The sequence below is a fragment of the Bombus fervidus genome, chromosome 7 (genome assembly GCF_041682495.2).
Source record: "Bombus fervidus isolate BK054 chromosome 7, iyBomFerv1, whole genome shotgun sequence".
Lineage (NCBI taxonomy): Eukaryota > Metazoa > Arthropoda > Insecta > Hymenoptera > Apidae > Bombus > Bombus fervidus.
Genome location: NC_091523.1, coordinates 4,121,760 through 4,145,042, shown reverse-complemented (window position 1 = coordinate 4,145,042; position 23,283 = coordinate 4,121,760). Strand labels below are relative to the sequence as shown.

Sequence of the window (23,283 nt, the reverse complement as noted above, 5' to 3'; positions counted from 1 at the left end):
CACATATAGAAAGTAGTATTCTAGAATATATGAACCAAACCAGCTAGAAACTAATATTAAAACTAGTCCACAAAGTCGTAATTACGAAATGCGTAAAATCACTTTAGATATGCCTAAAATTTAATAAAAACGCGTGCTAAATTTCAGAGCAGATAAAACATAATCAGCTCCATAATGCATTCTTCCACACATGATATAAATGGCAAAGTTTTTCAACCCTGAAATTAATATCGTGCGCCAAATGAGGAACAACGAGTGTAACTCGTGTAGCAATTTATCATTTTATTTGCAGTAATCTATACTAATTCTTTGATTCTCAGATTTAACAAGTAACTATGCCTGCTTGAATCATAGCCAAGTTAATTGAGCGAGAATGGGAAGGTTTTATGTCACGAGTCTCATCCAGCGAAAGTGCGTTCACTTCTATCGGGATTCGTCTTTCCTTTTATCAGGACTTGAGAACACACCTTTCACAATCGAGAAGATCGATCGATAGATCCTCTTACCCCTTCTTTCGGTCGTCTTCCTTGTCGATACCTGTCCTTTCGCTCTTTTGTTTAAAGGAGGAGAAGTATTATTTATCTAAAACAGTTTGTCGTCGAATCGTTCTATCTAGCTGATTTCAGCTGGTCTGACAAAAATGTCGAGTAAAAGAAGTGATTCGTGCTTGGGAAACTCAGCAGAGACGTTATTTTGCAGGTCTATTTACAGTAGTTAGTCGCGCATTCAGCCAGCCGCGTTTAAGGCTGTTCTCGAGTTCGGCTGCATGCTTGACTAGGTAACGTGACGTGAAACACCGACTTTTACTTTCAGTGTCGATTCCACGCTACGTCTACCTTATGGGCAGATAAGGATAAACGAAACTGGAACACCAAGCCACGTCGAAGTATCACTGTCTTTGTATTATAATGCTTAAAAAATTCTTAGGTAAATACAGCCACTTGACCCGTGGTTGTGGAGGTTATTCGTATTGCAGAAACGGTAGAACTATCTTTTTTTTTATCGTCAATGCGTCATTATTACGTGATGCAACGATATTTGTTTCAAATTTTGTTGTAAGAAAAAGAATTATATTAGTTCCATAGAACAGTATGATGCGATGATACTCTGAGTATCAACAATGTTAGATTTTAAGCTTAGTTTCTATTGGAAATGATTTAGGATGGATCTATATAGAATAATATTAACATATGATAATGTTTACCCTGAATCGTTGCTAATGTAATCACAATGTTGCACGTGTATAAGGAACCAAGGAATGATTCATTCTTAGAAGAATAAGTTATCTATTAAACTCTAATTATGAAAATTGTATCGTTTAAAAGTCAAATTTATTAATTATCTATCGTACTATTGTTGAGAAATCTCAAGAAGTCGCATCGATTTGTTGTTGCAATTGAAAGAGTGTAACTAATAGACAAAGTTTCCACTAACGTAGCCAACACAACGGAAAATTATAGTAACTGCTGCTATTTGATATGTTATGTTTAACTATTCGGAAAGAAAATAACAGTCCGGCAACGAGTACTACATTCAGAATTCTATTTCATGATATCTTTTTTGTCAATTAATTTCTTGTACAGTTTAATATGGAAAGATCAAAGAGATAGTCTTTTCTTGTATCAATCTTCTCAACTGAAAGTGTAATTAAATTCACAAAAATTGTGGGTTCTCTAGGAATTGGAAATCAAAATTTGAGTCTTTTTTTGGTAAATTAATTTCGTGACTGAAGGTACGATTAGCAATGACCGAACTGAACGATTAGTAAATGAAATCACGAATCTAGTTATAACGTCGTTTATTGTCGTTAGACACGGAAGAATTGTAATTCAAGATGAATACCGGTTATCTGTTTAAGCGATGAAACGTCAACTTGTTAACTTTTTTTAACTATTCTCGGCGAATATCTGATAATTATTTAATGCATATTCTTTCACGATTTAATAGAGTAATTCAATTTCTGACATTTCTACTATTCGATTAACTATAACCAGAATAATATCGATTCATGCGAGCTTATATAGTCTAAATTTCGATTCACCCCTCTGTAATTTCAATAATTATATAGTTTCAGTAGAAATAGTTTAACATAGTGCGGAAATATTGTAGATTTTTTATCAGCTTGGCTAATTCACCTTTAACATTTTCGAAGATGTACATACATTTCTATGTACGGGGCTAATGGTTCTCTGTGATGTTCTACTACATGCACTGTAAATAATAAATAATTACAGTGCATGTAGTAGAGCATCATAGAGAACCATTAACTCCATTTACTATTTCACAATCTAATCTGCAACATTCCCAAGAAACATCAATAATCTGTTCCAACAAGTCAAAGCAGTTGCAAATATTCCTGCATTTTGCTCAAGCACGATGCTTTCACCTTAACTTTATCTCATGAACCTGTTCTCTCTTCCTGATGTAGTAATAATCCATCAGCAGTTTGTTTCCCTTCGCTTCCCGCTTTTTCTTTGCCACATATTTTCCCAACTAAAAATATCAGTATTGCCTCGCACTTTTCATTGACAGTGTCGGCATATACATATGTTTATTATAATATCTTCTTTTTACTTTTACTCCCTAGTATAGCAAACCACTCTAGTATCGTTTGTGAAAAAGAATTTAAGGCACCCTGTATATACATATGTACCTTCTATAATTAATACATTCTATTACACGGAACAAAACAAGCGCGCGCGTGTTAAAATTATCTGTTAGCCTATTAAGGATATTAACTTTGTCTCATCGACGTTAGGATCGTCAAAGCAAATGTCACCTATTACGTGGCACAACATTCTTCATCGGAGCTCACCTGTAACACGATAAAGTTCTTCCTCGGCGATCCTGTATATCGACTTTACTTTGTATATGTATATAATGTTGACTATCTTCATAACAGGATTTACAAAAGAATCATCGATCGCGATCGTGGTCGAATCGCTGATGCAACATCCTTTACACGCGAAATCGTCGCGTTATCGTCGCATTATGGAAATAGATAATGAGATTCGTCGCATTCTGATGCATTACAAATTGCTCCGCAAATCGATCGTTCTACAATTTCAAAACCGGTAGTTAATAGCGAAATATCTGATTAAACGACAATTTTCACTAACCAGGATCTAATGAACGTCGGTCTAATAAACGCTGAAATCAACGATCTATTCTTTTCTGTCATCGCGACGATTATTATGAAGTTTAACCATGAAGATGGAGATCGTGTAATGCATATATTTGAATAAATTTGAATGTTTGAACTAAATCGAAAGTAGTCTGGGTCTGATTGTGAATGAATTTCCTAGTGTAGAGTTAATTTATTTAAAACACCGACTTAAACAAGGAATGCAGGCACGTTGCGTTAATGGTCACTGTTTGAACAGATAATGTAACTAATTAAATCGCCGTGATGTATCGGTGTTATACCGTTAGAATGCATCCAAGCGACTTGAATGTGATGAGGGAAAATTGTCTTAGGTAAATTGAGCAAACTTTTTGAATCTGCGAGTAATTTAATACTAATCTCAGTACTATAAAAATACTATTGTATTAAAAATTAGTAACAGTATAAAATAATAAATGTTAGTAATAATGTATAATTTGTTCAGATCGATGATCATAAAGCTACAAATCGTGGCACTTTGAGATTCAATTCCAAATCACTGGAGGAAGCAACCACAGTATCATCTTCGCCGCCATCGAGATCCAAAACGAATTGGGACAGATCAGCGCAATCGAAAACGCTCTCGAATTTCGAAAGAACGGTCCAAGCTTCTGTGATCAATTCAGAATCGAAGTTCGACACGAGCGAACATTCGACCGTTAGAACGATCAGAACGACCGAAAGGGGAAGTGTTTCAACAGCAACAGATGTCATAAGCGAGCCGAGAAGAACTTCAGGCAAAAGATTCGAGGAAACTAAAAGGATAGAGCCAACGATTAACAGACGAGACGGCAAAAGATATTTTTCTGAAAGCAACGAAGGAACAAAGTTAAAAAATAATGAACAAAAATTCATTTCTCGAAGAACGTCCAATGGAAGAGCGAATAATTCAACTGTCACTGAGAGATTGGACAACAAAGGTCCATCCGTGTTCCTGGCAACCACAGAGTCTTCGAGGTCTAGAACCGGAAGAAAGATTCAAACGACTTATTCGATGAAAGATCTAAAGACACAAATCCCTACGTCTAGAAGGTACAACAGTAAGAAATTTAGGGACGTTGAAACCACTACAGCTTCGTTTAGAAGAGAAGGTAGAGGTAGATCGACTACAGAGAAGATTGAAAGGAGTACCAGATCTGGTAGATCGAAGGTGAACAATGCGGAGAATAATTCTATTGCTCTAAGAGGTCCAGATCCTCTTTTATCAGAATCCGAAAGTGTAAGAGTCGATATTCCCCTCACTGTAGGTGAAACAGGAAATCCAGCTTCGGATGTAACCACTGGGTTTGATGTAGCTTCTCAGAGAAGATCGGACGCTAAAGAGTCATCCAAATCCAGTCGGACAGGATTCGAAAGATCGAAAAGTCGTGGACGGTCGAACGACTCCGAGGCTTTTGGTTCATCCAGATCTGCTTCTCCAAGAGGATCTTCAAAGTTCAGTGATTCTACGACGACAGAAGCTAACGAACAGATTGTTAGTTCGAGAAGGAATACGGTTTCCAGAGAACGTTCCAGAGGTTCCGAGATCAAGAAGAATTCTGTGAATGAGTCTAGATCCAGATCTAGAGGTAGAAACGTGGAAAATAATACGAAACCTATTTCGGGCGGTGCTTCAGAAAGGAATGTGAAGCGGAAGGTGGCTGGGGAGAGAAACTCTTCGGATAGGAGACCGAGAATTCCCGATGATACTCCAAGAGCTATCGACAATCGTAGACAGGATACTCAGGATATGCGTGGAAGATCGAGAGGCAAGTCGAGATCGGATGTTACCACACCTATTACTATGGGTGAGATAGTTAGTTAATCATTAATAATAATTTAAATATAGTCTTGCTGTTAAAAGAATATTTGATAACCTGATTGTAGATTGAATTTTAATGCAATAATTTTAATGGTACATAAAAAGGTTCATTTATCTTACTTGAAGGTGAAACATCCAGTTTTATACGTAACAGTTAATTAAGTAATTAGAATTAGCTGTAAAGAATGAAATTATATTATAAAATATTAAATTGTTTATATAAATAATAAATTATATAACTAATATAAATAAAAATTATAGAAATATAATTTATAATAGAAGATATATAGAAGAATATAATAAAATAGAATTTTATAATAGAAATTATCTAAATAAAAATTCCTTAAACAGATGTTACCACAACTGTTGCACCAGATACAACAGTTTCTACCGACGTAACAGTCACCGATTCTGAAATAACAAGTACGACCATAAGATTAGCGACTACTCCAAATCCAAGAGCAACATCAAGACCATTATCGACTACTGCTTCAACCCTCGAAGCATCAGGACGAGGTAGAGGAAGAGGCAGAAGCGGAAGTCACGGTAGAAAACAGAAAGAGGATTTCTTCAATCACGGACTAGGGTTCAGAGGTCGAAAACCCTCGCCTGAAGGATCCGCAAACGTGACACAGTCTAGAAAAACTGTCTCGTGGAAAAACGATTCCCAGTCGCATGGAAATCCAGGTTGGACGCTCAGGAGGCGACCAGCTCATTTTAACTCTGAAAATATTTCGAAGACGATCGTGCCTTCGCCAAGGGATCAAACGAACGAAGTGGTACCATCCAACGAACAATCGACCAGCACCGAAGCTATAACGACTATCGAAAGTTCCACGTTTGGCACGAAAAGAGGCTTCAAGAAGGCGCAAACGACGGACGAGAGTTCCACGGTGGCCGAAACCACGACCAAGAGTTACAGAAGAGGCAACAAAACCTTTGGAAATGGCAAGGTGACCACGGCGTTTGAAGAGAGTGATAATTATCCGCCTGAGTTTAAGGCGAGGTTAACTCAGTTGGTGAGTTCTATTTCTTAATTGGATTTTTTAATTGGAATTAAGCTTATATTTCAATAGCGAAATATCCTATAGGTTTGTAGTTTTATCGGATAAAAAGAAATATAGATAGCTTTATAGAGAGAGATATGTGTACTCGAACATAATTATTGAATTACAAAGGGAGTGGTAACACTATGAATAGTACTTGTAATAAAACTGCATCAATCGAAGAATAGAGAACTTAAAACAAGAAATTGTATGCTTTCAGCTTTAAAGAATGTTTAAGTGTTGTCACTCCCATTACGAACGAACGATTTCTCAACCGTCTCATTACTTCAATTAATTTCATTGTGTAATAAGTAATAAGTCTTACACGCGAACGACTAGTCATATAATACTTACATATAACACTTTACTTCTTTTTAAACACGTTTCACATATAGTTTCTTCTATGTCTTGTGAAATATTTAAAATTATTTCCGAATCAATATACATATGATATATGCAATATATGGCAAAAACTTAATACGCGTATAACGATTAGCGTTACAATCCTGATTGATAGAATTCTAGAAAGAATATGGTATGTCCTAATCGAAAAGTATGATTTCAGAAGAATACCAACACGAAAATACCAGCCTCAAAAACGACCTCTAGAACGCCATTGGAGGTAAGAGTTCAGAGTGCCCTTCATATCAGCTTACAGCATCTAAATAAAGACTCTCTTGTGTTTTAATTAATAAAGTGTAACATACATTTCTATGCTTCTCTTCTAGTTCAACAGTCTACAGCTTTCATTACGACAGTACCTTAATACGTAGACGTTGTAATCATTGACACTGACTGATATTATTGCGTTGTTGTAAAATAATGGTACAGTAAACCACTGAAGGACTAAACAAAAAATTAAAAAACGACAGGTGACTGCGACGAAATCGGACGATGTATTATACATTTTCTAACACTAAACAATTTAATCAGCATGCACGTAACAAACCACACAATTACCACTTTACCGTTCTTATCTTTTGGCGAATTTTTTTCCAACGGCTCAATAAAATAGACACTAGTACTGTTTCTATCGTAATAGTCAAGGAATCAGTAATTTGCATTTTGAAGTCAAAACAATTCGTGTAGGAACAAGAGAGGAATATCTATGGTCGACGCTCGAGGAACAACTCGATGGCGTTCGATCCTGACGACCTCGAAACCGCAGCTTCAGCAAATGTTTTGACGGCTGAAACTTTAGTCGTGAATCCCTTAACGTTGATAAATGGCACAGGATTGCGACGCGTAAGACTACAGATAAATCATTGTATTACGTGATCGCTTGTGTTCTATGTATCCATATTCTCCTCGATGCGTTCGTAGAGCTTCTCTTCCATTTTTAGGAGAAACCAACTGCAAACGTTTCTAATGCGTCTCGTTTCTAACGATTAGCGGCTTTTAATGATCGTTTTATCGATTATCTGTCGATAGAAGTGCTTGGTCTATATTTATGTCGATGTCATTAGTATTTGAAAATTCTTAAATACGTTGTTTCGTTCTGTTTTGCTTTGGTCATTGTGAATTTTATTTAGCTACTATTTTGTTATATAAAATGCTGCAGTTTAGGAAAACGTCATATATGTGTAAACGTAGTACGATTGATTTATATAATTATTTCTCAAACTATCACAAACCTAACTAAGAAAGATTATTCGCTTGAAAGTGTTTTGCGAAGAACAGTAAATATGTATATGTTAACTGTATCTTTAATAGTTTAAGAAATAATTCTTCTGTTGTATATTCGCAAATGCTGTGATCGTCTAAGATACTTCTTCTTTCACTATTTTCGCAATGTTTAAAAAGCTTCAAAACAACTTACGTACGAATATGTGTACTAAAGTTTCGCCTTGGAATCAACACTAATTTGTTGGCGAGGTAAAAAGCTACGAACTATGTAATCGTTCGCTTGTAACATCATTGACGACCAACCGAGACTGGACAATGATGCGCGATTAACAAAGGGAAAGAAATGCCAACTGAAAGACAAGCTTTCCTCTGGTGGTTGGTGAAAAATTTGCATCGTTCCTACGATTTTGGTAAAATCAGATGCTTTTGAGATCTTGCGATACATCATCGTAACCAACTGCTTCGATGATATCGTTCACCTCCAAACGCGACTGGATCGAACGATATCCTTTAACACGAGGAACGACGAATCCTCGACGTGGAGTTCTCTCAAGGTCCAAACGAATATAAAACTTTGATCGAAACGTTCTTCAGAAGTGGACTTCTATTTTTACTTTCGTTTATCGCGGAAATGTGTTTACTTATCGAGCCCGACTTATTCAGGACTCACATGCATTACGCAGTTTATAAACTGGTTTTTGGTTTTCGTTCAGTTGCTTTTGTATTGGGTTCTCGATGGAGAAAGTAAAGGTTTGTTCGACTTACCTGAACATAACGCGTCCCGATTTATTCCCAGCAAGGTAACTTTGATAGGTAGAGTTCGGTGTTATGTCTTCTATTGGAAGAGGTTTTCTACGTAAGATATCTATTTTATTGATGCTTAGACTTCTAAATTTCTTGTTCATTATAGACACGAGGAATGGTTAATGACAGGGATGAAGCAACCAAAACAAATTATTCTATGTGAAAATAATGAATCATGAATGTAGAGTAAAATTTGTTCTTGTGAAAATGATCTTAAGTATTTGCCGAGCGTCTATATATCCCACGATGTCTTAACTTCGTGACTTTCACTTTAAATCGTTGCTACATTTGTCACTTATATTTGTTCTTATATTTACCGCATACGATAATAAATGGAAACAAGAATAAATGCTTTAAAAATTTTAAAAAGTGGGAAAATTTCCTAGGTAGCACATTAGAATAATAGAATAAAATTTACATGAATGACGTTTTTCACATAAAATAATAATTTTCTTAATTGCATCATCGGTTTCTAAACAACCAGAAGTTGTTGGATTTACTTTCAAGGAATTTCTTTTCTGCATTTTTTATTATCTTTAATTCCGATGATATCGGAGGTTCAGCAGTAAATTTTTTAGAACGAAAGGTAGAAGAAGAATTAAACGTGGTAGAAAGTAAACGTAAGAGAAGAGAAACGCAATTTGTTACAGAGTCAATAAATTTTTTATTCTGTAGGATCATACATTCTACCTCTGTTCGAAACCATGAACAAATGAACGACTTTCAGTCTCGTAATTACATCGAAATTGAGTTTGTGGTAAAGATCCTTTGTCTTCAAGTAAAAACTGTATTTAAAGATATCAAACAAAATTAACAATAATAGATGGTCAGAATGTAGAATAATTCCATAAATAGTATATCGAAAAATTATTTCATTTCATTAAATCGATTAATTTAACTGATTTTCTCGGACATGCATGATTTCATTCTACGTCGTCAATAAAGAAACCCACGTTTCTAAGATCGATGCCCGAAATTCCCATTATTCATTAATAAAACAAGTAACGAAAGATCTATGAACTACAAACTTATTTCCTTTTGTTCTGCAATCGACTCGCTATAATTTACACCGAACCAGACTACAGTATAAAAAGAGCACAGAAGAACTTTCATGACTGTACGGGAAACTGAATTATGTCACCTCCTCACCGCAGCTAATCGCTTGATCGGCGCTTTTAAGAACCATCCTCGAATAATTCTTAGATGATACATGATTTTTTTTTCCTCACTGGAACGATAGATAGTTTCACATTAGTACGAAGTTAACCATTCATTTTTATAGCATACGATTAATGGAAATAAGAAAAGCTTCATTGGAGCCAGGCTTGCGTTATTTTGTACATCGATTAGTTTGTCACCGCGTTTGTCACCGTCTCTATGGATCGTTCACAAAATGGTCGTTTTCACACTTCGCTCTCCTTCTTTCGCACTCAATGAAATGTATCCTCGAGTCGCGTGTGCTGATAACATTGATTAAACTTTCCAGTTGTTGTCCAGTACAGTGAAATCGTGGCTCGAGCTCGTTACGAGTCAAATGGCGGCCTGGATCGTCTCGTTTCTACGCTTCCTCAAGCTCCTATTCTTCATGTAGGAAAATATCGGCCGCGCGCTATGTCGTCTTCCCATAATCGAATCGGTACCGTCCTTCGTTTCCCGACCTGTTGTGAGTGTATGCTTTCCGAGCGACCTTGAGAACGTCTCCTGTCGATGGAAAGCTCGTCGAGACCGTGGCACACTAACAGAGTTCCCGCTCGAGCTTCCGGAGCCGGCTTCAGTCTCGACAGCGGTTTTCCACTATCTTAAAACGGAGCTGTTTGAACGACCCTTTCAGGTGAAAAAATCGTCAGCCGCTCTGTTCGCTGAAAGATCGAGGATGAAACTGGAGCTGGCTAGGAGGTTAGTGAAGCCAGAGTTGAACATCGAGGAGAATGATCTCGACGCAACCACGGCCTCCTCTTTCAGCAAACGGAAACCAACCGGCGTGCCGGTGGTCGATGAGACGAGCAAGGTCGCCAAATACTCTAAGCCCGCTGCCGCAGCATCGGGACGCAACAGGCCTTCCACTTCCGTAGAAAGCACTCAGGAAGAGGTCAGCGTGAAAACCTTGAAACTTCCTAGTTCGAGGAAAGGTCACGACGATTCTTCAAAGGTCACCGGCAGACCGTATAGTTTAAAGAAGGGGCGGGTCATTGCGGAGCGAATGGTCACTTCGATCTCGATCGAAGAGAGAGCCATTGCAGAGGAAACGACCAAACCGTACGTGCTAACCACGAACCCGTCTGTGATCACCTCCGCTGAACAGGGATCGGCGACAACCATCGACTCGACGAGGGTTCGTTTAGCTAGTGATCGTGGAGGAAAGAAGTCGAAGGAAGAGGATTCGACGCCGACCAAGAACATGAAGGTTTCGCTTTACTCCACTCAACGCATCGAGACTACCGATCCCGTTACTACTATCAAACCGAAGAAATCCTATAGCTATCAATCACGTAATAAATTACGAGAGCAGTCTGCCACGATCGAACAAAGTTTCACGACGTCGACACCTAAGAAATCCTACTCCTCCACACAGAGCAAATCGCAAACGTCCCAAGAAGAGAACATTACAAAAAAATCGAAGTTTGCTACCAGTGCTACCAAGCCCATTTTTAGACCTCGTTACAGCAAACGAAACAACGAGAAATCTTTCGAGAAGAAGACGACGGACGATCAAGCTATCTTTACCACGAAACTACCCGTAGCTACCAGCAGATATTCGAAGAAGAAGTCTTCGGTAAAATCTATCGATGATAAATCGGCGACAACGGAGGGTTTATCTGCACAGACGAGAAAGATCGAGTTTCGTCCTAGAACCGCGACCTATCGAAGACATTCAGAAATTCCCACGACTTTAACTGAATCCAGTACGAAGGTCGACGGTGTAGGAATCGCCATCACACCGAGATCGACAAAATACCACGCCACTTTAAAGACCTCCACGGTATCTCCTCGATCGGTAGCACAGGGACCACAGGTAAACTTGAAGATTGCGAACGAGACGGCGCAGGAGACGCCAGGAATTACCGGCAGCAGCAACGGCGACAGTGGTAACTCGAATGTCTTCAATCCGACCAGAAGCACGTTTCTCAGCGGAAACAGTACACTACTGGAGCAACTGAGAAGCACGGTGGCACCGCTGCTGAATTCCCTTGGTAACAAGACGCCTGTGTTTTCCGGATCTTACAGTAACGTTAACAACGTGGTAAATATTGATCTTGATTATTTGGCAAAAATAAAATGTCGATCGTCTTTCGTTTTGTTAATAATTCGAAACTTTATTTAAAAAAAGAATTTCCATTTAGGTCGGTAAAATGTTTATTTAATTGAAGTAATCGATCCTGTTATTTGTGAACAGAATTCACCACCCAGAGTCACCCCCAGTGGACAACCACCCCGCTTTAGTGCGAGATACAAAGGAGCGGAATTATTCGTTAGAAAACAAAATAATATTTATCAGCCCACCGTGCCATCGATTACTAGTTCGTCGACTACACCAATTACACCCTTAGAGGTAAGATCGTTAAGATATTAAATGTTTAAAAAGATATCAACAACATTCAGGAAGTATTAACAAAAGATTAAACGTTATAAACATGTTAGACTTTCCTACATTCTTCAAATTCATTTTCTAACTTTTTCGAGCAAGATACTCTTTAGTCTCATCATATCTCATTGCACCGCAAATTTCTTAATTTTCACAATAAGTTCAATGGATATTATTGAGAAAATTTAAGAATATTATGTTCGTTCTCGATAAAAGAAAACTATAAAGTAGCGTTAAAAAATTATAGAAGGTCGTATATATGTGAAAGAAATGGATCGTGACGATGATTACCGAGGTAAGATTACGTGGCAGAAGAAGAAAGTTATAGGTGGTTAACAGTGAGTCAGTGTGGTCGTTTTTTCTGTGCTTAAAAGGTTTTCACCACGAAGGTAGCCGAGAAGATCGGAGCAGTCGCACCACCATCGTGGACCGATCACATTGGTGTCATCACAACTCCGTCTGGAAGTCTCGATTCTAATGACATCGATACGAATAAACTGCGTTGATTTAATCATTCGGATTGTACTTAGTCAGACGCGCTACTAATAATTATTAATCATCTTCTTTTCCATTAATATTATAACGATTGATCGTTCGCAAAGGTTTATCATACTTACCGAGCTTTCTTTAAAATATTATCAATAATGTTAAAAGTCGTTTCTTTTTATCTCTTTTTATCCATTCCATACAGCTAGTACAATTTTGTATTGTCCACATAGATACGAGTATCGCACAATAAGTTTCAATAGTGTGAATAATTCTCGTTTAGAAGACGCAACCTTTTCTATGGTTAAATTATAAAAAAAGATTATAAGTAACACAAGAAAACGAATAAAAAATACATAACCATTTATGTGATTAACGTTTATTTTTAGTTTTGTGATTCATGCTAATTGTTATCATGGGTTTGCATTTACTAATATGTACAGCTACTTACGTTGTTTTACTTACACCATAATGCATATATTGTGTTATACAAGATTATACACACACACACACACACACATATATATATACATATCTTTGATAATAAATATTTTGGTTTTTGGATCGCACGCGACATGCAGTTGTTCGTTCTTATTTAATCGCGTCCATAAATCATTCTTTCGAATCATATCAAAATTACTATCAGAATTATTAAAGGTAGATAGAGAAATGCCATAATTGAGAAGCAATAGCCATTCTAAAAGTACACTTTTTTTATTGATCTCTAAACTATAAATCTAGAAAATCATAATGAAAGAATATCACTATACTGATTACGATGTAAGTCGGTTTGTTCGATTCTGACTTCAATGAATACTCTCACGATGATATCCACGAACTTATGAAAATTGAATAAACGTAACGTGACCATACTCCCAACGAGGCAACATTTTGTTGAAATTCGACGTAACGGGACTTGACTTTCTAATACGAGCGCATTCCGATTACATAGGCAAATTTTCGTGATCCGCGTTTCACAGAGTTCGAAGCGCTAACGAGTGAAAGTAAATGAACGCTGCGTCATGTGTTTGCATTAAAAGTGTCTCAACGTGGATGGTATTTAGGACATGTGGGTGGATTAAAATCATTATGAACGAAAATAAGGATAAGCGACTTAAGGTCACGAATCGGTTTTCGATCGATCTCGATCTCGGTTTTCTGTAAAAGTTGTCCGAATTCAGGTTTTAAATTAGTTTCATATTGCTTAATGCATTTGTCAACTGATATGTGAAAATCTACAAATACCGTATGATATATGTTATTTTTGAATCGGTTTGATCGTTGTTATCTTTATCAGGTCTTAGCAATTTCTAAAAATATTTAAAATTTTTGTTAAATGGAATCACGTTTCAATGTTGTTCGAAGATACTGTTGTTAAAGATATATCACTGGAGACCTCTGTGAGAGAGGATTAACAGCTATGATAAAAAGGAAAAAATCGAAGTGAGCGGGCAACCAGTCTCTATTGCCTGTATAAACGATCCTTCGCTCGGAGAACGAGTTTCTAGCTCACCATTCCTTTGCTAATAGCTATGTTTTCTTGATGCATTAAAGCAACCTCGGTTTCTCCTCTTCCTTAGCTAGTTCGTATTTCTACCAAGAGATGGTGTATGCTCACTCAATTATGAGATCAATTAATCTGCGAAATGACCGATGTACTTTCATAATCCCTCGTTTTACATCGATTTATCTTTCAACTGTCGATCTTAATGAACGAACAACGCGTACATTAGATCCCTTGTTCCATTGTAGATACACCGATTGACTCAACGTAGAAACTGTACATAAAAGGAAGTCACCAGTTCCGATTCGGCACCGAATTTAATGTATAGCACCCCATGCACGCACGTAATTTCTGTTTCTAGAACTCTGGTTCGGCCCCACCAATCGATGTCTCAAGTCCTGGCGAGCCGAGATTCTTGACCCTTTATCAGGCATTGGAGTCGGCCAGCATCAGGAACGAACAGTTACAGGGAAACGCGATTGCACAGCTGCAAAAACAACAAGCTGGCAGTGTTTCCCAGGTAGACTTTAACGCCACCGCCGTTAACGATATCGGCGATAACGCTAACAATGACACTACAAGCCCCACTGTAGCAACCATCAGCCCACAGACATCAGACACCACCGCGAACACTATTCAGGACAGCACACAGACCCCGAGATTACCCGAGGATCCGGACAACTCCACCCCCGCGGTTACCACAGGAGCCCCTGAAACCCCTTCAACGACCGAACCGGTTTTCGCAAGCACAGAATCGTCCTCTAGTACCGAGCAAGCCTCCACCAGCACAGAATCGTCCTCTAGTACCGAGCAAGCTTCCACCAGCACAGAATCGTCCTCCAGTACCGAACAACTTCTCACCAGTACAGAATCGGTTTCCAATACCGAACGAGTTTCCATCGGTAGAGATTCGTCCTTCACTACGGAACAAACTTCTACCAATATCAATTCCATTTCTGTCACTGAGTCAACCAGCACAGAAGTGTCGTTTCTGCGATCCACAGATGCAACGACGATGAACGTCGAAGGTGCGGAAGATGTTCAGACTTCCATTTCGTCAGATAATAATTCGACCAATCAAGAACTCGTGAGTTCTATCACGGATGCTTCTACGACTATTAGTTCTACATCCGAAGGTAGTAGTACCGAGTTTGAGGGTGATACGAGTTCCACCACTGTTAGTACTGCAACGCAGAGCACGACTGGCAATATCGATATTACGTCAAGTATAGATCTTTCGCAGAATACAATAGAGACGACTACCTTTTCGACAACTGTCACCAACACAGCGACAACGTCTGAAAATCCCGAGACTAATACCATACCGCTGTCTGATACTACTGCTACTCAGACAGCCGATATTAGCTCGACCGATGCTCTAACGACCGAAGCAGATTCGAGTAATATGATCGATATAGAGACAACTACGGCGATACCCACGTCCACTATTCGAACCAGGCTGATAGATCTCGCACAGGATATCCTGTTTCGATTGCAAGCGACTATGTCCACGACCACGGTACCGAGTCAAGATTCGACAACGATGTTGTCTCCCACGACGGAAACATCGAACGTGATACCAGACTCGAGTAGCAATCGTAATTTGGAGTCCCTGTCGCAATTGAGGGATGAAACGACGATCAATCAAGAAGAATCGGGAACGACTACCCTATCGTCGGTTACAACGGAGCAATCGAGTTTAAGAACGATCGAAGAAGTAACTACCCAAAGCGCAGATTCAATTGCTGCTCCGTCACCCACAATGGTATTTACTCAGGAAACCACCACGCAGGATGAAATAAGTGCAATAACAACCACAACACCAGCAACAATAACATCTACAACAATCACACAAGACTTTCAGACAATATCGAACACAGATTCGACCACTGTAGGCGATTCAAACGATTCTTCGACTTCCCCGTTAAGCGTTGATGTAACAACTGTGTCGACGATCACTTCCACCAACGACACTTTACTAACAGAGTTAATGTCCATTGCCAAAACACTTTTTTCGAATGAGATAAACGATAATCAGGAAGAAATAGCCGGGCAAAATTCAAACGTCACATCTAGATTAGATAACTTAATGGAAAACGAGATATACCGACCGAGCTTGTCCAGCGACGAACTCAGCACTACCCAAGTTGCAGAAACATCGTCTTTTTCCTCCAATGCCATGTCAGAAAATGTAGAATCTTCTACTATTCCGGTTGATCCCTCACAGAATGAGGTAGACCTTACTACAACCGTATCTTCTGAAAATCTGACAGATACACTGACAACAACCCCTCGGAGTAACATGTCCGATGACGAAGTAGAGAGCGTACAGACCGAAACCACACCAGTAGCGTTAGGACCCCTTGCCGAGATCGTAGAATCGACGACCCCCTCGTTTAAGACAGAAACTGAGCCACGAGTCACTCTGTCGCTTAGCGGATCGTTCGATGCTGACACTGGCCTCGATACCACGACTCAGACACAGACAACCACCAGCACACAAAGTTCAGAAACGACAACCACATTCGCCATGAATTTCGAGCTAACCACTGACACGTTCGATTTGTTTTCGTCTAATCTGATCACGGCAACCAATCCTCAAATAGTTTCCGAACAGGTTACAGAAAGTATCACTGAACCTACAGGAGTCACCGTACCATTAACCAGTCTCACAACCGTAACATCACGGCTTATGACAGACATTGGCACTACTACTCAACCCGAAGTAACTACCGTAGCTCTCCAAACTACCGCTTCCTCTGTAAATACGATCACTATGACACCCTCAATATCCTTCGAACAGACCACATTGGCACCTACCGTAGAGTTGGTTGAACGTGTAAATGACGTAGGAGTGGAAACTAACCAAACAACAGAGTCTACGACTCAGTTGACATCTTTGATCACCGAAAGCGCTGATAACGAAACCCTCGAAGCCACCGCGTCATCGATTACAACCACTGCGCAGCAGGATGTTAACTCTATTGACGATACGGGAGTCACTACTAACCAGTTCTCGCTAACATCGACTACAATTCCCGCCATGGAAACCACTACTAATGCACCCAGCGAAAACGTCCCCCAAACGACCCCAAATCTTGAAAACAAATCTCCAACTATTGTTGCCCGTTTCCAGGATACGACATCAGCAACCGCCCAAACGACGGCAGGTTCGGGAATCGGCCAAACGACCGAGATCACAACTCCTACGATCCCAGATACTTCGATCGTCTCATCAACGTCCTCAGAATTTCCCACTTCATCGTATCCCGACGTTCCCCTCATTACAACAACTTCATCTTCGGTCGAATCGACGACGACGACGATCACGACTGAGACAGCGACGTCGACGACTACAGGACGCGTTCCTGACGGGGGGACATCGACACCTCAAACGACGAGAATGGACGTCGTCACCGTCACCCCTGTGACGGAAACTACTACGGTCAATATAGAAGAGAATCTCGTGTCTACCGAAGTTGGAACATCGACGACAACTGCTTCGTCGGAAAGTACGACCACAATGTCAGGAGGTACTACGAACGACTCCACGAATACAACTTCTGCTTCTACGGAAGCAACGACCGTGCCCATGCAAGCCACCCCTGGAACGACAGTGCCAACAGCTACTAGCCTTCCACCTAGGCCAGCTTCTCAGAGTTCCACAACGCCTTATTTAGGTCGCTTCGGCGGCAGCAGATTGACACCTGCCCCACGTTTCAGCTTAAGCTCGACTACCAGAGCTCCTCTACGAGACTACCTAGTGTACGGAATCTACCCGAACAAAACGATCGTGAGAAAGCGGCCAGAGGATAACCTGATCGATGCTAGAAACGTGGACAGCCCGTACGTGATATTTGGTATCTTCCCGGACGGCAGGCTGGTTCGAAAATTCCCGAATGGAACGATAATACCGGATCCACCTAGGAACCCGGTCGAGGTTGTGTTCTCACTTAGCACTTCCACTACCACTAACAGGCCACCACCCAGACCGTATTATAACCAGGCTAACCAAGGCACTTACAATCAATATCGAGGCCCGGTGTACAATAGTAACGATAGACCTGTCGCTGAACCGATGAGAAACGTCCAAAGTCCCAGCATCGTTGATCTTGGCCTTACTGGTAACGCGATCGTCGGCCCCAATGGAGGTGGACCCGATAATACGGGGCCACTTGGTACCCCTGCTAGTGTCCCGAGCACCAACGAAATGGTATCTCTTATTCCACCTGTTCATCATCATCGATCGTTAGCCGTGCGTGCATCGCTCGAACTCGTGCGAACATACGGTTTACTCCAAATGAACCAGTCGTCTCTTTCTCATTTCGCGTGTTACTTTTGCCTCTTTTTCAAAAATTATTGTGTCATTGTTGCATAAAGTGTAAAAGGGTGAAATTTGTTTTTGGAAAATTCTGACAACGTTTCAGTGTACGGATCAGGATGTAAATATTAGCAATTGTTTAGACATATCGGGTTTTCTGTAAATATTTGAGATTCGATTTGTTGATTTATTTTATTTTTCATTTATATACATCTTTCCTTCGTTCTTTATGTCTTGTATTAATATGCATATGTGTATGTAAATTTTTTATGACAGTTTTTTCGTTACTTATAGTTAATGTCGTAATTTTTATGGTAATAATGGCACAGAACACTTGCTTCTTGTTTAACGCTTTGGTTTTGTTAAAGTAGATTTTTTGGTACTACTAATTTTCCAATTTCGTGTCGATTAATTATATCTATTATCTCTCTTTTAAATTCTTTACGTTTCTTACTTCACGTTTTTTTAATTCGTTCTTTCGATTCGGTATCGTAAAAAGAATTTATCCAATGCCTACTTCAACGTGTTACTTTATCCCACATAAAACTTTTTAATTTGTATAATGGGGAGTTGTGTATAATTTCACTGTAAATTTGTGAATAATTATTTATATATGCCGCATGTTTGTTATTTTTATGCACCGCGCACTTTGAAACGCACTTTATGTTTAGTAAAGTTGAAGGTGCATTTTACATTGTCGATTACTTCAGTTCAGAAAATTTTAATATTTGAAATTTAAACTCTCTTTGCGAAATATGGTAGAGTAGGGAAAGAAAAAATGAGAAAAATGAAAGAAATTAATAATTTTATGGTATTCGATAAACTCTTCGGAACAGGATTTGAGAAATATTTCATTTTCATTCATCGTTCATTCCCACCGATTACTTAGCGAGGCCCGTCCAATATAGCGAAATATTAATCGATCGTTTTTTATTTATTATTATCACGTTACTAGGTAAGCAGAGGAGAACCACTGCACTTTTATTATACGGATTTTTCCATCTTCGAAAAAAAAAAAAAAAAAAAAGAATATGATGTTCTACTATGATTATTTATTTTTTCTATTTAATTTTTACTATTTATGAAATCGGAACGATCGATCGAAGTTTCGCTATTACAAGTTTCTCATGTATCGTTTTTGAGATGTAAGTTTGTTTTGAAAGGTTTAAAGAACGTGTATGGTTTCGCATTGTTTAGAGCAATGCCCTGCTGAATACGCAAATGAGGACAGCGTTGGTGACGCCGATAGTAAGTACCGGTCGACCGCCGACCGATTCACAGGGCGGTCGTATCGTCCAGGATCGAGAGAGGGACGAGGCCACCAGGACGAAGGAGGCCGGAGGTCAACGCAGCTCCGTGTACATCGGACAGGTAAGAAAGCAAGAGAGACAGAACATGATTTACAACGATGCTGCGGCTGATTCTTTCAGCGCTGCAACATATCTCTGCAGCGAAAAAAAAGAGCAACGTCGAATGTTTCAGGACAAGTTCGTCAATTATTGGACCGATGGGGCTTCCACCTCTAACCCGCGCGTTCTCAGTGTGAATATAAATTCAGTAGCTGTAAGTTAAAGGAATGAGAGGAATTCAACGGCTTCTTATCTTCATCTTGCATATTTTATCGAAATATTATTCTTTGGGTGGTTTTGATTTGTTTGTAAAATATTTAAAATTTGGAAATCAAAGTTTACTATTATTCGTGAAATAATAATTTTGAATTTCTAAATTATATACATATCTATCTATATTATTTTCTTTAGACTGCTGCAAACGAAGGACCATCACCTTCTGTACCATCGTTTGAGAATCTCCTCAACAATCAACCAGGAGGTCGAGTCACAGCTCCGCCTGGATTCCCATGGAGGGATCCTTTGGACCAAATCTTTGGTATTACTACCTCCTCGCCGGTAATAACAGCTTCAGTGGCATCAAACAGACTGGTTCGTATTCATTAAATTTTACCTTCGAATCACTGTTTTTCAGAATCAACTTACAATTACGTACTTCCTTGAAAAAACATTATTTTTTCTATACTTCAATTATATCATATTACTTATTATAGATATATTTCGTTGAAATTATATAAATGATTCTCGTTCTCAGGACGATTTGTCAGAACCAAATGGCCCAGCCTTAGCTCGTCCGATCAATCCATTTGTCGAAGTCTTTACTCCATTTTCTAATACGATTGGAGTTCCAAGAGGTAACATAGGATCCATTCCTCCTCCACCACCACCAACAACGCCTGTTGCATTTACAACTACACCTACAACTCCTGCATCTACTACTACTACTACCACCATTACTACAATGGCACCAACGACAACTACTACTACCACTACAGTGGCATCAACAACTACTACTACGATGGCACCAACAACAACTACTACTACGATGACACCAACAACTACTACTACTACGATGACACCAACAACTACAACTACAATGGCGCCAACTATCACTACAACTACCACTACAAGTACAACAATGACTCCAACAACAGTGGCTACAATGACGCCAACAACTACCACGATGACAGCACCTATCATCACTTCGGAGCCACCAACAATTGTTCAAAGGGTGATGATTGCGTCACAGGCAGGAGCTACTTCTGAAGCAACAACTTCTTCTCAAATAAATTCATCTAATTTACCAAAAAATTTGTTGAATACGCGACAGCAGAATGCTTTTGGTACTACGTTCGATGATTTGGCCTTCCTGAATTCGTTGGTAAGTAGATAAATTTTTATACGTATTCCTAATAACTTCGCGAATTTCTGTAAAATATTATGTATATTATACATATATTTTTTTTTACACAGTTACAGAGTAATTCGCGGAGTACCAATCAGAAGACACTGACACAAGTGGAGCAACTCTTGGCAAATAAGGTAAGTAATGTGTACAATAAATTACATAGTGCATAAAATATAAAAACGAAGTATTCAGTATATCATAATAAATAAATCTCAATCGAAACAATATTACTGTATTTCGACCTTGATCAAATGTGATACTACTATATTTTATACACATAAATGAATAAATTGTTGCGACCGACATATGTTATACTACATAGGATATCACGTTTCTTTAAAAATATGAAATAGAAGAAATTTTAAAAATTAAAATTCTTAGTAAACTTGTGATCTTCCTTGAAAACAAAATGCAATGATCGTTCGAGGGGAAAACCAAGGAATGAGCCGCGTCGCTGACGTTAAACGATCCTTTCACTCCTTTATATGACTGTGCGACGAATTGTATTCTGTTTCTAATAAGATCGAGCTCCAGCTTCTAAGCTACATCACGTCGATTCTCTTTTTTCTCGCTTCTAGACTAAACTTCTTTCTCGTGTTTCTGCATAACGTATAAATAAAATTGCAACGACGTAAGTCGTACAAGACGAAAAATTCGGTAGATCGCAGATTATCTTTAGTCACGCCCTTCTCGGAAAGACATAATGACGGATCTGCGACGATCGCAATCATATGATCGATCAGTCACGGTGAATGGACTGGAACGTCCTTGCCAGCGGCCTTCTCTATTCCTCGCAACAGCCGTTCAATATGTCATCTCTCGTTAACGTTGTCTGTCGACAGAACTCAATGCGTGCGTAGATGGCATTAATATAATAGCAATAAATAGCCCATTGGACGATAACGCTATTAGTACGTACATCGTTATCGTATAATGAAATTAGTAGTGGGAAATAAAGAGAATATTTTTCCTGGAAATATTTGACTTATAAAAAGAGTAGTCGTAATATGACCGTATTAAAGTTCCGAATATTCTTGTAGATTTATGAAGTACAGGAAAGTGAAACTTTTTTTTGTACGTGAAATTTGCTTTGATTCGATTGTGTTTTACGTTCTGATCAATGAATAAAATAAAACATACCATACCTTCACGGGTATCCAGTTTTAAATATCTCATATACATGCATATACACGTATATACGGTGTCCTAAAGAGAAGCATTATTAAATCTGCGCAGTGTAGAACAGAACTGTCATTTCCTAACTTTCTTTCTATATTTTATTTTCAGATTTTGGAACTGGCACTGAAAAATCCGGGACCGACTCGATCACCAAAAGCTATCAGTATCGAAAATGCTTCGCCAAACTCGATTTACAAATCAGCAACGACATCTCTTTCTGAGCCAATAATAATCGATTTGTCTCCAGCGTCTACAGTTTCAACATCCACGCGCAAATCAGTAGAAACACAGCAACCAACTAGTCAAAGACCAGTAATTAGTAGTTTGACACCCGTGCAAGTGACTTGGAAACCAGTTACAACCACTAGCACCAGAAGAAGCGTGGAAACGAGCACGGCTTCTCCTTCGACTACGGCTAAAACGACTTTGATAAGTACCACTAAAGCTTCTGTAACTGTTAAAGCTAAACTAGCAACCACTTCTCGACCTAGAACCACCACCCAGGCGCCATTAGGCTTTGGTGGTCTTCTGTGGCAGGCTCTCCTCGGTGGAAGTTTATTCGGATCATCGACAACTCCGAAGCCCGTAAAAGCTAAACCGGTGCCAAAAACCACGCAAAAGTCGGTTAATATTATGCCGAAACCAATCCAAACCACGCAAAAGTTAGAAACGACAACAATTCCCTCTAGTGCGACTCTGAAAGCTGTGGACATTTCGAAAATTCAAGTAAATAGTCCAAATTCAATTGTACAGGAAAAGTCAGTGACCACGCCGTTTACAATCTCGACCACCGATCAACCATTGATTAATAATCCAAATCCGAGGTTGCCTGGTGTGGTGACGTCGACCTATTCTCCCGAAGAAGATGCAAAGTTCATAGTTGAGCTTCTGCGAGCTGTTGAACAGGGTAAGTCGTAAAACGATACTTGTAACAGTAGGTTAAATTACGGTAGGATATGTTATATAAAATTGATTGAAATTCTGTAATAATACGATCACGGAAACGATTGGTA

General features: G+C 39.1%; 1 protein-coding gene across 7 annotated transcripts in view; it reads left to right on the top strand.

Moving 5' to 3' along the window:
• LOC139989371 (uncharacterized) overlaps positions 1–23,283 on the top strand; it is a 46,247-nt gene that overhangs the window by 19,992 nt on the left and 2,972 nt on the right. For 2 of the 7 annotated variants that reach the window (XM_072007662.1, XM_072007660.1), the window contains 13 exons: positions 3,609–4,950; positions 5,316–5,983; positions 6,576–6,632; positions 7,100–7,255; positions 10,272–11,681; positions 11,835–11,990; positions 14,375–18,226; positions 19,532–19,705; positions 19,817–19,897; positions 20,095–20,274; positions 20,438–21,064; positions 21,157–21,225; positions 22,379–23,177. In XM_072007662.1, coding sequence (XP_071863763.1) covers positions 3,609–4,950; positions 5,316–5,983; positions 6,576–6,632; positions 7,100–7,255; positions 10,272–11,681; positions 11,835–11,990; positions 14,375–18,226; positions 19,532–19,705; positions 19,817–19,897; positions 20,095–20,274; positions 20,438–21,064; positions 21,157–21,225; positions 22,379–23,177 — 9,571 coding nt within the window. The remainder of the gene's footprint in view (positions 1–3,608; positions 4,951–5,315; positions 5,984–6,575; positions 6,633–7,099; positions 7,256–10,271; positions 11,682–11,834; positions 11,991–14,374; positions 18,227–19,531; positions 19,706–19,816; positions 19,898–20,094; positions 20,275–20,437; positions 21,065–21,156; positions 21,226–22,378; positions 23,178–23,283) is intronic. The other 5 variants (XM_072007667.1, XM_072007666.1, XM_072007661.1 and 2 more) reach the window with 5 other exon arrangements.